Source organism: Liolophura sinensis, chromosome 5 (genome assembly GCF_032854445.1).
Source record: "Liolophura sinensis isolate JHLJ2023 chromosome 5, CUHK_Ljap_v2, whole genome shotgun sequence".
Lineage (NCBI taxonomy): Eukaryota > Metazoa > Mollusca > Polyplacophora > Chitonida > Chitonidae > Liolophura > Liolophura sinensis.
In genome coordinates, this window is record NC_088299.1 from 12,257,310 (window position 1) to 12,270,603 (window position 13,294).

The 13,294-nt window shown below is 41.9% G+C and overlaps 1 protein-coding gene across 1 annotated transcript; it reads right to left on the reverse strand.

The window, feature by feature from the left end:
• Positions 1 to 3,615: 3,615 nt before the first annotated feature.
• LOC135465906 (uncharacterized) lies at positions 3,616 to 13,177 on the reverse strand. Its single transcript, XM_064743283.1, has 4 exons — positions 13,020 to 13,177; positions 11,561 to 11,693; positions 5,910 to 6,289; positions 3,616 to 5,599 (listed from the first exon to the last, which is right to left on the reverse strand). Exon 4 carries the CDS (start codon positions 5,504 to 5,506, stop codon positions 4,220 to 4,222), a length of 1,287 nt encoding a protein of 428 aa, XP_064599353.1. The 5' UTR covers positions 5,507 to 5,599; positions 5,910 to 6,289; positions 11,561 to 11,693; positions 13,020 to 13,177; the 3' UTR covers positions 3,616 to 4,219.
• Positions 13,178 to 13,294: the final 117 nt, after the last annotated feature.

Below are 13,294 nucleotides of genomic sequence, written 5' to 3' on the forward strand. Positions count from 1 at the left end.
TACCTTCGCAGAGCAATATCTATAAGCTGTGCGAAATAACACTTTTGTCACTGATGGAAATTCCAATACTTCACTTTCAAATAAATCATAAAAGCAAATCTAACAACTAAATTTATATTACAGCAGGGAATATCATTCGGGGACGTAAACGTACCGGGCGATGTACTGCGTGACACACTCAAGGATGTTTGAATTTATTTACTTCATTGGTGTTTTACGCCGCGATGTTGTTTGAAAGGTCATCTCTATTTAGTATGTATATTTGTACACGGCCCGCAACTAACACCATGGCAGAATTGCTAATCACCTTGTTTGTTGACTTGTGCACTTTTATCAATACGTGACATCTGAAAAAAAAATACCGATAGCTACTTGCTACTAGGTGCAATCGTTCGCCTAGATATTTCTTTTTGACACACTATAGCAGTAAGATTAGCGCAATTCACATTTTGTTTAAATTCTCTTTGAAATGCATGAAGTTTGAATGAACTTTCACCCTGTATTGGCAGTATTTTAGTCATATTGTGACAGCAGTTCGATTGTGACCTTGAACTTTCCTCTACATGTCTTGGAAGTTCCAATCTTAGTATGGTGAGCTTGAACTGTCCTATATATGTCTTCAAGTTCCAGACTTTAGTATGGTGAGCTTGAACAGTCCTCTGTGTGTCTTGAAGTTCCAATCTTTGGCACAGTGAGCTTGAACTGTCCTATATATGTCTTCAAGTTCCAGTCTTTGGTATGGTGAGCTTGAACAGTCCTCTGTGTGTCTTCAAGTTCCAATCTTTGGCATGATGAGCTTGAACTGTCCTATATATGTCTTGGAAGTCCCAATCTTTGGCATGGTGAGCTTGAACTGTCCTCTATATGTCTTGGAAGTTCCAATTTTTGGCATGGTGAGCTTGAACTATCCTCCATATGTCTTGAAGCTCCAATCTTTGGTATGGTGAGCTTGAACTGTCCTCTATATGTCTTGGAAGTTCCAATCTTTGGCATGGTGAGCTTGAACTGTCCTCTGTATGTCTTGGAAGTTCCAATCTTTGGTATGGTGAGCTTGAACTCTCCTCCATATGTCTTGAAGTTTCAATCTTTGGCACAGTGAGCTTGAACTCTCCTCTATATGTCTTGGAAGTTCCAATCTTTGGTATGGTGAGCTTGAACTCTCCTCTATATGTCTTGAAGTTCCAATCTTTGGCATGGTGAGCTTGAACTCTCCTCTATATGTCTTGGAAGTTCCAATCTTTGGTATGGTGAGCTTGAACTGTCCTCTGTATGTCTTGAAGTTCCAATCTTTGGCATGGTGAGCTTGAACTCTCCTCTATATGTCTTGAAGTTCCAATCTTTGGCATGGTGAGCTTGAACTCTCCTCTATATGTCTTGGAAGTTCCAATCTTTGGTATGGTGAGCTTGAACTGTCCTCTGTATGTCTTGAAGTTCCAATCTTTGGCATGGTGAGCTTGAACTCTCCTCTATATGTCTTGGAAGTTCCAATCTTTGGTATGGTGAGCTTGAACTCTCCTCTATATGTCTTGGAAGTTCCAATCTTTGGTATGGTGAGCTTGAACTGTCCTCTGTATGTCTTGAAGTTCCAATCTTTGGCATGGTGAGCTTGAACTCTCCTCTATATGTCTTGGAAGTTCCAATCTTTGGCATGGTGAGCTTGAACTGTCCTCTGTATGTCTTGAAGTTCCAATCTTTGGCATGGTGAGCTTGAACTATCCTCTATATGTCTTGGAAGTTCCGATCTTTGGCATGGTTTGCCTGAACTATCCTCTATATGTCTTGAAGTTCCAATCTTTGGCATGGTGAGCTTGAACTGTCCTCTGTATGTTTTGAAGTTCCAGTCTTTGGCATGGTAAGCTTGAACTCTCCTCTATATGTCTTGGAAGTTCCAATCTTTGGTATGGTGAGCTTGAACTCTCCTCTATATGTCTTGAAGTTCCAATCTTTGGCATGGTGAGCTTGAACTGTCCTCTGTATGTCTTGAAGTTCCAATCTTTGGCATGGTGAGCTTGAACTATCCTCTATATGTCTTCGAAGTTCCAATCTTTGGCATGGTGAGCTTGAACTCTCCTCTATATGTCTTGGAAGTTCCAATCTTTGGCATGGTGAGCTTGAACTGTCCTCTGTATATTTTGAAGTTCCAGTCTTTAGTATGGTAAGCTTGAACTCTCCTCTATATGTCTTGGAAGTTCCAATCTTTGGCATGGTTTGCCTGAACTATCCTCTATATGTCTTGAAGTTCCAATCTTTGGTATGGTGAGCTTGAACTCTCCTCTATATGTCTTGGAAGTTCCAATCTTTGGCATGGTGAGCTTGAACAGTCCTCTATGTGTCTTGAAGCTCCAATCTTTGGCATGGTGAGCTTGAACTGTCCTATATATATCTTGGAAGTTCCAATCTTTGGCATGGTGAGCTTGAACTGTCCTCTGTATGTCTTGGAAGTTCCAATCTTTGGTATGGTGAGCTTGAACTCTCCTCCATATGTCTTGAAGTTCCAATCTTTGGCACGATGAGCTTGAACTGTCCTCTATATGTCTTGAAGTTCTAATCTTTGGCATGGTGAGCTTGAACTGTCCTCTATAGGTCTTGAAGTTCCAATCTTTGGTATGGTGAGCTTGAACTCTCCTCTATATGTCTTGAAGTTCCAATCTTTGGCACAGTGAGTTTGAACTCTCCTCTATATGTCTTGAAGTTCCAATCTTTGGCATGGTGAGCTTGAACTGTCCTGTAGATGTCTTGGAAGTTCCAATCTTTCGTATGATGAGCTTGAACCCTTCAGCAAAGTCTGGAATGAGTGTTTGGTAAGAAGAGCTTTGTTTTTTCGAACAAAGGTTAAGACAAGGTTTTTGTGTTTCTGATATCTCTTCCTACCTCACGACACTTACCCCAGTGACCTTGGCATTGTACAAGATTTTTGTACCAAATCTGCCAGTGGTCGTAGTGATGTAAAGTGAATGTACAAAGCGGCGCATGTGCTGTATTTATTTGTTTGATTGGTGTTTTACACTGCACTCTGACACGCTGAAAGTTTCACTTATACCATGGTGGCCAGCATTATGGTCGGAGGAAACCGGGCAAAGCCTGGGGGGAAAACCCCCAAAGTCCTGAATTCTGCAGATTACTGGCAGACCTTCCCACGTATGGCCGGAGAGGAAGCATGTGCAGGACTTGAGTTCACAGCAGCCTCATTGGTGAGAGACTTCTGGGTCATTGCGCTGTGCTGGCATGTTAATCACCTTTGCCACGAAGGCCCCCGCATGCGCTGTAAGGAGTACGGGCAATAAGCACACAATGACTCTGGAGGAGCTCTTAGTGCAGTCTAACATTCATTACAGATCATTTGTCTTGCACCATTCTGGCGTGCATATCTGTATGTTCGGAAAGTTCGTCAATAACTTGCCAAATGTCAATGGTTTATCCCAAGTGCTCTGCTTTCCTCCACCCAGTAAGCTGATGCCGTTGCATAAGTAAAAAAACCCCTCAGCATTGCATTTAACAGCATGATTCCTTAAATAAAATAAATGCTAGAGATCATGTAGAATGTTTATTTTATTGTCAAATAAATATATTAACTTTTATTTTATTTTACTTTATTAAATAAGTAAAACTCCACTCGGTTTAAGTTTTGTAGCATGATGTTAACGCATGATTACTAATACACTTCTGACTGATTCCCTAGCACTGGCTAACACCTTTTTTTTGCCCACCTTTTCTTTTTGTTAATATGTCAATGTTTCTGTGTAACTATACTCATAAAGATAACAGGTAGTTCAAACGCACTGCACTGTAACAGCAGGGAATGAAACGTTTATTAGGCAGCTTGGAACTAACTTGTGTAGGCATTTAGTATCGCGCAATCATGTCCATTAGTACTAGTTCATGGTAATCATGGTACAGAATGACTGTTGACTATAAATGTCTTCAAGATTCTTAGGCAACACACTCCTGAACATCTTGACTATGAGGATAGAATGACTGTTGACTGTACAAGTCCCCATGATCTCCAGGTAACACACTCTTGAACAATTCAGCTCTGAGGGCAAAATCACTATTGTGCGCATAATCCTCATGATCTCCAGGTAACACACTCTTGAACAGCACGGTCCTGAGGACAGAATGACTTTTGTCCGTATAATCCTCATGGTCCCCAGGTAACACACTCTTGAACAACACGGTTCTGAGGACAGAATGACTTTTGCCCGTATACTCCTCATGAGCCCTAGCTAACACACTCTTGAACAACACGGTCCTGAGGACAGAATGACTTGTCTCCATAATCCTCATGATCCGCAGGTAACACACTCTTGAACACCATTCTGAGGACAGAATGACTTTTGTCCGTATAATCCTCATGATCCCCAGGTAACACACTCTTGAACAACACCATCCTGAGGACAGAATGACTTTTGTTTGTATAATCCTCATGATCCCCAGATAACACACTTTTGAACAACACGGTCGTGAGGACAGACTGACTTTTGTCTGTATAAACCTCATGAGCCCCAGGTAACACACTCTTGAACAGCATGATCCTGAGGACAGAATGACTTTTGTCCATATAATCCTCATGATCCCCAGGTGACACACTCTTGAACAACACCATCCTGAGGACAGAATGACTTTTGTCCGTATACTCCTCATGAGCCCCAGGTAACACACTCTTGAACAATACGGTCCTGAGGATAGAATGACTTTTGTCCATATAATCCTCATGAGCCCCAGGTAACACACTCTTGAACAGCACGGTCCTGAGGACAGAATGACTTTTGTCCATATACTCCTCATGATCCCCAGGTAACACACTCTTGAACAACACAGTCCTGAGGATAGAATGACTTTTGTCCATATAATCCTCATGATACCCAGGTGACACACTCTTGAACAACACCATCCTGAGGACAGAATGACTTTTGTCCGTATACTCCTCATGAGCCCCAGGTAACACACTCTTGAACAACACGGTCCTGAGGATAGAATGACTTTTGTCCATATAATCCTCATGAGCCCCAGGTAACACACTCTTGAACAGCACGGTCCTGAGGACAGAATGACTTTTGTCCATATACTCCTCATGATCCCCAGGTAACACACTCTTGAACAACACAGTCCTGAGGATAGAATGACTTTTGTCCATATAATCCTCATGATACCCAGGTGACACACTCTTGAACAACACCATCCTGAGGACAGAATGACTTTTGTCCGTATACTCCTCATGAGCCCCAGGTAACACACTCTTGAACAACACGGTCCTGAGGACAGAATGACTTTTGTCTGTATAATCCTCATGATCCCCAGGTAACACACTCTTGAACAACACGGTCCTGAGGACAGAATGACTTTTGTCTGTATAATCCTCATGATCCCCAGGTAACACACTCTTGAACAACACGGTTCTGAGGACAGAATGACTTTTGTCTCTATAATCCTCATGATCCCCAGGTAACACACTCTTGAACAACACGGTCCTGAGGATAGAATGACTATTGACCGTACAAGTCCTCATGCTCCTCCTCTATATCCTCCTCACCATATAACATCCTCCTCACATGCAGGCAAACACTGTGCTATGTGACTGTCCATTTCAAGTTGGTCAAAACTGAAATAGAAAAAAAAAATTATTGTGATAATATGTAACAGTGGCCATTTTCAATCTAAACTTAAATGTACATGTAGTTCAAGTTGTTTTCAGACCATTTTACTGAGCAACATCTTTTGCAAACTGAATCTTTTTCCATAGGTAATACTGATACTGATAAGTAGTGCTAGCATTTCTCTGACATCAAATTTTTAGTGATTTATTTACATCTGTTTCATCTAGCATCTAGGGACATGTCTTCAGATAGTGGATGTTATTTCATTTAGACGCCTTGAGTAAATTAAACGATACAAATACAAAAGCTCCTGACCTGTTTGGAAATTCTGTCTGGCATAAGGGGCAGAGAATGGGAACTTTTTCTTTTGCAGGTAAGTTAGATTTCCCTCCCTTTGCATAGCACTCTTCTGAGGGTGATGATACACTTGCTGTCCTCGGTCGTTTCACCCTCAGGCTCTCTTGTTCACTGTCCTCCACTTCCAATACATCTGAGATTGATTTTCGTTTCAAGCTATCACATTTGGTTTCTGATAGAAATTTTATATCTTCTAATACTCCACTCTCCTCAGGTAAAAACTTCTTGGGCGGTTTTCTCACGTAACAGAACTTACATGGCTGAGGCAAGGGAGATAACCCCTCCGCGTTAAGACCACTGCATGGAGTACATGCAGTAGTCTCCCCTGCCTTGTAATCCTGGTTAAAATAGAGAACAACAAAACTTCCTTGTAAAAACCCATCAAAGAAATTTTTTTGTGTGTGTAGATATCAAATTTGTTTTAGAATCAATATGGCACCTGACCTGTGCGCAAAATGTCAGTCTCAAACTGAATTCATTTTCTTTTACCCTCACACATAAAATGTAACAACATTTCATGTAGTGGGGGCCTCTGCAGCCGAGATGGTCAACATGAACTGTACTGACAAGTATTTCCCTTACTGGTATATCAACGCACTTCACCTGATCACCTGATCTAAAAGCAACAGAGCAACAATGGCTGAGGTGGAATGGAGCATGCAACACATCCCTAAAAACACATCTGATTATATATTTAAAAAATGAACTAAAAAAATATAAGCATTGTTCTGCCTATCCAGAAATAGTTTGCTTGGAGGGTTGTTGAATGGAAATGATATGAAGCCATGTTGTATATCTTTCATTTATTTCTATATACTTATTTATTTTATTGGTGTTATCAACATTCTAAAGACATTTTTACGTCTGTGAGAGAGGTCAGATTTATGGGTGCCCAGGGAATCCTAGAGAACCTACAATTAACAATCACCCTCTGAATATAAACTTCAGATCCATTTTTTCTCTGACCAGCCCATCTATAACTCGCTCCATCCAATAGTCAGTAACATTTCTGACATCCCATATATTAGCACTTGACAATTAATTTAAGGAGGGATCTGAGTGCGAGAAGACATTCCACAATACTTGTGGGGAACAATACTCAGTTACAGCCCATGACTGTGATCAAGATTGGCATAGAGCCATCATGATGTTGTCTAAGGAGGGATCTGAGTGCCAGAAGACATTCCACATTATACTTGTGGGGAGCAATACTCAGTTACAGCCCATGACTGTGATCAAGATTGGCATAGAGCCATCATGATGTTGTCTAAGGAGGAATCTGAGTGCAAGAAGACATTCCACAATACTTGTGGGGAACAATACTCAGTTACAGCCAATTGCTGTGATCAAGATTGGCATAGAGCCATCATGATGTTGTCTAAGGAGGGATCTGAGTGCGAGAAGACATTCCATATTATACTTGTGGGGAACAATACTCAGTTACAGCCCATGACTGTGATCAAGATAGGCATAGAGCCATCATGATGTTGTCTAAGGAGGGATCTGAGTGCGAGAAGACATTCCACAATACTTGTGGGGAACAATATTCAGTTACAGCCCATGACTGATCAAGATTGGCATAGAGCCATCATGATGCTGTCTAAGGAGGAATCTGAGTGCAAGAAGACATTCCACAATACTTGTGGGGAACAATACTCAGTTACAGCCCATGACTGTGATCAAGATAGGCATAGAGCCATCATGATGTTGTCTAAGGAGGAATCTGAGTGCAAGAAGACATTCCACAATACTTGTGGGGAACAATACTCAGTTACAGCCCATGACTGTGATCAAGATAGGCATAGAGCCATCATGATGTTGTCTAAGGAGGAATCTGAGTGCAAGAAGACATTCCACAATACTTGTGGGGAACAATACTCAGTTACAGCCCATGACTGTGATCAAGATAGGCATAGAGCCATCATGATGTTGTCTAAGGAGGAATCTGAGTGCAAGAAGACATTCCACAATACTTGTGGGGAACAATACTCAGTTACAGCCCATGACTGTGATCAAGATAGGCATAGAGCCATCATGATGTTATCTAAGGAGGGATCTGAGTGCAAGAAGACATTCCACATTATACTTGTGGGGAACAATGCTCAGTTACAGCCCATGACTGTGATCAAGATTGGCATAGAGCCATCATGATGTTGTCTAAGGAGGGATCTGAGTGCAAGAAGACATTCCACAATACTTGTGGGGAACAATACTCAGTTACAGCCCATGACTGTGATCAAGATAGGCATAGAGCCATCATGATGTTATCTAAGGAGGGATCTGAGTGCGAGAAGACATTCCACAATACTTGTGGGGAACAATACTCAGTTACAGCCCATGACTGTGATCAAGATAGGCATAGAGCCATCATGATGTTGTCTAAGGAGGAATCTGAGTGCAAGAAGACATTCCACAATACTTGTGGGGAACAATACTCAGTTACAGCCCATGACTGTGATCAAGATAGGCATAGAGCCATCATGATGTTGTTTAAGGAGGGATCTGACTGCGAGAAGACATTCCACAATACTTGTGGGGAACAATACTCAGTTACAGCCCATGACTGTGATCAAGATTGGCATAGAGCCATCATGATGTTGTCTAAGGAGGAATCTGAGTGCAAGAAGACATTCCACAATACTTGTGGGGAACAATACTCAGTTACAGCCCATGACTGTGATCAAGATAGGCATAGAGCCATCATGATGTTATCTAAGGAGGGATCTGAGTGCGAGAAGACATTCCACATTATACTTGTGGGGAACAATGCTCAGTTACAGCCCATGACTGTGATCAAGATTGGCATAGAGCCATCATGATGTTGTCTAAGGAGGAATCTGAGTGCGAGAAGACATTCCACAATACTTGTGGGGAACAATACTCAGTTACAGCCAACTGCTGTGATCAAGATTGGCATAGAGCCATCATGATGTTGTTTGAGGAGGGATCTGAGTGCGAGAAGACATTCCACAATACTTGTGGGGAACAATACTCAGTTACAGCCCATGACTGTGATCAAGATAGGCATAGAGCCATCATGATGTTGTCTAAGGAGGAATCTGACTGCGAGAAGACATTCCACAATACTTGTGGGGAACAATACTCAGTTACAGCCCATGACTGTGATCAATATAGGCATAGAGCCATCATGATGTTGTCTAAGGAGGAATCTGAGTGCGAGAAGACATTCAACAATACTTGTGGGGAGCAATACTCAGTTACAGCCCATGACTGTGATCAAAATAGGCATAGAGCCATCCTGATGTTGTTTGAGGAGGGATCTGAGTGCGAGAAGACATTCCACAATACTTGTGAGGAACAATACTCAGTTACAGCCCATGACTGTGATCAAGATAGGCATAGAGCCATCATGATGTTGTCTAAGGAGGGATCTGACTGCGAGAAGACATTCCACAATACTTGTGGGGAACAATACTCAGTTACAGCCCATGACTGTGATCAAGATTGGCATAGAGCCATCATGATGTTGTCTAAGGAGGAATCTGAGTGCAAGAAGACATTCCACATTATACTTGTGGGGAACAATACTCAGTTACAGCCCATGACTGTGATCAATATAGGCATAGAGCCATCATGATGTTGTCTAAGGAGGGATCTGAGTGCGAGAAGACATTCCACATTATACTTGTGGGGAACAATGCTCAGTTACAGCCCATGACTGTGATCAAGATTGGCATAGGGCCATCATGATGTTGTCTAAGGAGGAATCTGAGTGCAAGAAGACATTCCACAATACTTGTGGGGAACAATACTCAGTTACAGCCCATGACTGTGATCAAGATAGGCATAGAGCCATCATGATGTTATCTAAGGAGGGATCTGAGTGCGAGAAGACATTCCACATTATACTTGTGGGGAACAATGCTCAGTTACAGCCCATGACTGTGATCAAGATTGGCATAGAGCCATCATGATGTTGTTTGAGGAGGGATCTGAGTGCGAGAAGACATTCCACAATACTTGTGGGGAACAATACTCAGTTACAGCCCATGACTGTGATCAAGATAGGCATAGAGCCATCATGATGTTGTCTAAGGAGGGATCTGAGTGCGAGAAGACATTCCACAATACTTGTGGGGAGCAATACTCAGTTACAGCCCATGACTGTGATCAAAATAGGCATAGAGCCATCATGATGTTGTTTGAGGAGGGATCTGAGTGCGAGAAGACATTCCACATTATACTTGTGAGGAACAATACTCAGTTACAGCCCATGACTGTGATCAAGATAGGCATAGAGCCATCATGATGTTGTCTAAGGAGGAATCTGAGTGCAAGAAGACATTCCACAATACTTGTGGGGAACAATGCTCAGTTACAGCCAACTGCTGTGATCAAGATAGGCATAGAGCCATCATGATGTTGTTTAAGGAGGGATCTGACTGCGAGAAGACATTCCACAACACTTGTGGGGAACAATACTCAGTTACAGCCCATGACTGTGATCAAGATTGGCATAGAGCCATCATGATGTTGTTTGAGGAGGGATCTGAGTGCGAGAAGACATTCCACATTATACTTGTGGGGAACAATACTCAGTTACAGCCCATGGCTGTGATCAAGATAGGCATAGAGCCATCCTGATGTTGTCTAAGGAGGGATCTGAGTGCGAGAAGACATTCCACATTATACTTGTGGGGAACAATACTCAGTTACAGCCCATGACTGTGATCAAGATAGGCATAGAGCCATCATGATGTTGTCTAAGGAGGAATCTGAGTGCGAGAAGACATTCCACAATACTTGTGGGGAACAATACTCAGTTACAGCCCATGACTGTGATCAGTATAGGCATAGAGCTATCATGATGTTGTCTAAGGAGGGATCTGACTGTGAGAAGACATTCCACAATACTTGTGGGGAACAATACTCAGTTACAGCCCATGACTGTGATCAGTATAGGCATAGAGCCATCATGATGTTGTCTAAGGAGGGATCTGACTGCGAGAAGACATTCCACAATACTTGTGGGGAACAATACTCAGTTACAGCCCATGACTGTGATCAAGATAGGCACAGAGCCATCATGATGCTGTCTAAGGGAAGATAGCTCGATGATGTAGACCATTACTCAATGACATAGCCCACTGAGTTATCTTCCCATACACAACATCCTTTGTCAGGGGCCATAACTCAGTGTTGTTTCTCCGTGCTGCATATAGTCCAAGATTGCTCTGACTAGGTCAATGTTCAGCCCCACCTGATGGCCCCACCTTCAGGGCACACTCCATTTAAAAACTTGAAGCAGTTACCTGCCACTATCAAATATGTCGAGGCTATCAGTACAGTGGTCACTTTGAGCATCACCGAGGAATCTCAGACTGATAACTCATAACCGATCAATGTCGTTCTTGCAATAAATCCACACACAAAAGGGTAAGAAAGATAATTGTCTGCAAAGATAAGGCAGTGCAGGCATATTTAATGGCTAATTTTGTCTCAAATGTAGTCACAAACTGCCACAGCAACTTCATCAGGATTTTAAATGGAGCTCGCCCTGAGGTTGGTTTTAAAATACTTGACCACACCAGACATTAGAGCAACCTCGGACTATGCTACATCTCTTCTAGAAAACCGCTCACACTAACCTCTAGTTTTGGCAAATCAGAAAGTCGCATCACTTTCTCTAAATTCCAGGAAGGCCAGTTTTCAAGGAGTGTTTTCTGTAGGTTCTGAAGATCAGGCAGAGCATCTTCACCATGTAATGTTGATGCAGCTCTCCTGGAAATAGAAACAAAAATATTTCTTTGAGTCAGTAATTTATTAACTGATTCATTCACTGATTATATATATTTGTAATATATATAGTCCTATCATTTGGGTCCATTTGTACTATATATAATCCTATCATTTGAGTTATCATGAACATACTCACTCACGGTAAATTCACTTCTAAAAATTCATGAAGGAAACTAACAGAAAGACAATGGAAGTAAATGTCATTGTCTGCCTTAATACTCAATAGCTTAATGTTCAGATTTTGCTACTGGTCCTACTTATAAAGATTATAACCTGTTTAAACAGGATGTAACCAGGAGGACTTCTGTGAAACGTAATAATGACTCTAAATCCAATAACAGCAAATAGATTTACTGCCATAGCTGATCTCCAGCTGGACGCCCGGTACGGTTGGGTGACCCCAGTAGGTGACACGTCATCCCACTGTCAGGAAACTTTATAGACAGGAAGGGAGGAGAGGGCTATAATACTGACATGAAAAGTAATGCTGACAGTATAATACATACCTAAACATTCTAACCTCCAAAATAAAACATCTCCCCATTTAATTTGACAACCACCACCCTCCACTCCCCCCCACCCCCTCAAAAAAAAAAAAAGAAAAAAAACACACTTCCTTTTTTAGACACTTGATTTAGTAGCCAATGACATTTTGCTGTGGAGAAGAAATATATTGTCAAAATGTACATGGATATCAACAGGTAAACACAGCAGCCTAGTCTTCTCAACATCCCGCAATAATTCTCTGCGGAGCGACTTCAGACCAGAACTTAGGCTGATCACAATATCACACGTGATGATCTGGGGAATTCAAACATGACCCATGAATGACTAATGAATTGTAAATGTCATGTTCTGAGTACTTTTGACAACCGCAGCTTCAGAACAAATATAAAAGAGCAAAGGGTAGTCATCCAGGGTTAACTTTGTATACATGAGAGCACAATGACTCCTGAGGACTGCAGGGTAAGTGAGTGCTTGCAAAATGGGCTATTCTTCTACATAAATTATTACGTTTAACCCCATAGGGCTATGTTTCAACATAACCATAGCTCCCGGCCCATCTCGAGCCCTTGCCAGCTAGCTACCAGATACCGGTACCCAGTTCTCAGATCTTCATTGTAAAAAGCAGATTCTTCAATGAATTGACGTCCTTCTACCACGTTGCAGCAATCTTAGCTCAGCAAATCCTCGTTAATATACTGATGAATACGACACATACTGATTAAAACCAATCATCGAAGTACAGCTTCTTGATCAACAGACATAGCCCATGTTGTTGTTGTAATTCTGGTGGCTTAGGCCTACCTGGGAGAAACAGTCGACGCGGTGGTAATCACCTTTTCATCGATAATGATACAGTCATCATCACTATCCTCTTCCTGCTTATCAACATCTGTATTGCTGACAGTCCTTGCAGAAACTGTCTGATTCTCAACGTCCTTCTTCGATTTCAACTTGAGTTTGTTGCCTTTCCTGCTGAGCGCCATTTCCGTATTGTCAAAACCGAAAGGACATCTCATTAGGGGGAGACAATTTTGGTGTGCTAGCTTTGAAGCGTCCTGGGGTTTTCTTTAGTTTGG

Excerpts from the sequence above, each read along its gene's own strand:
- LOC135465906 (XM_064743283.1), bottom strand. The coding sequence starts at position 5,506 with ATGAGGACTTGTACGGTCAATAGTCATTCTATCCTCAGGACCGTGTTG.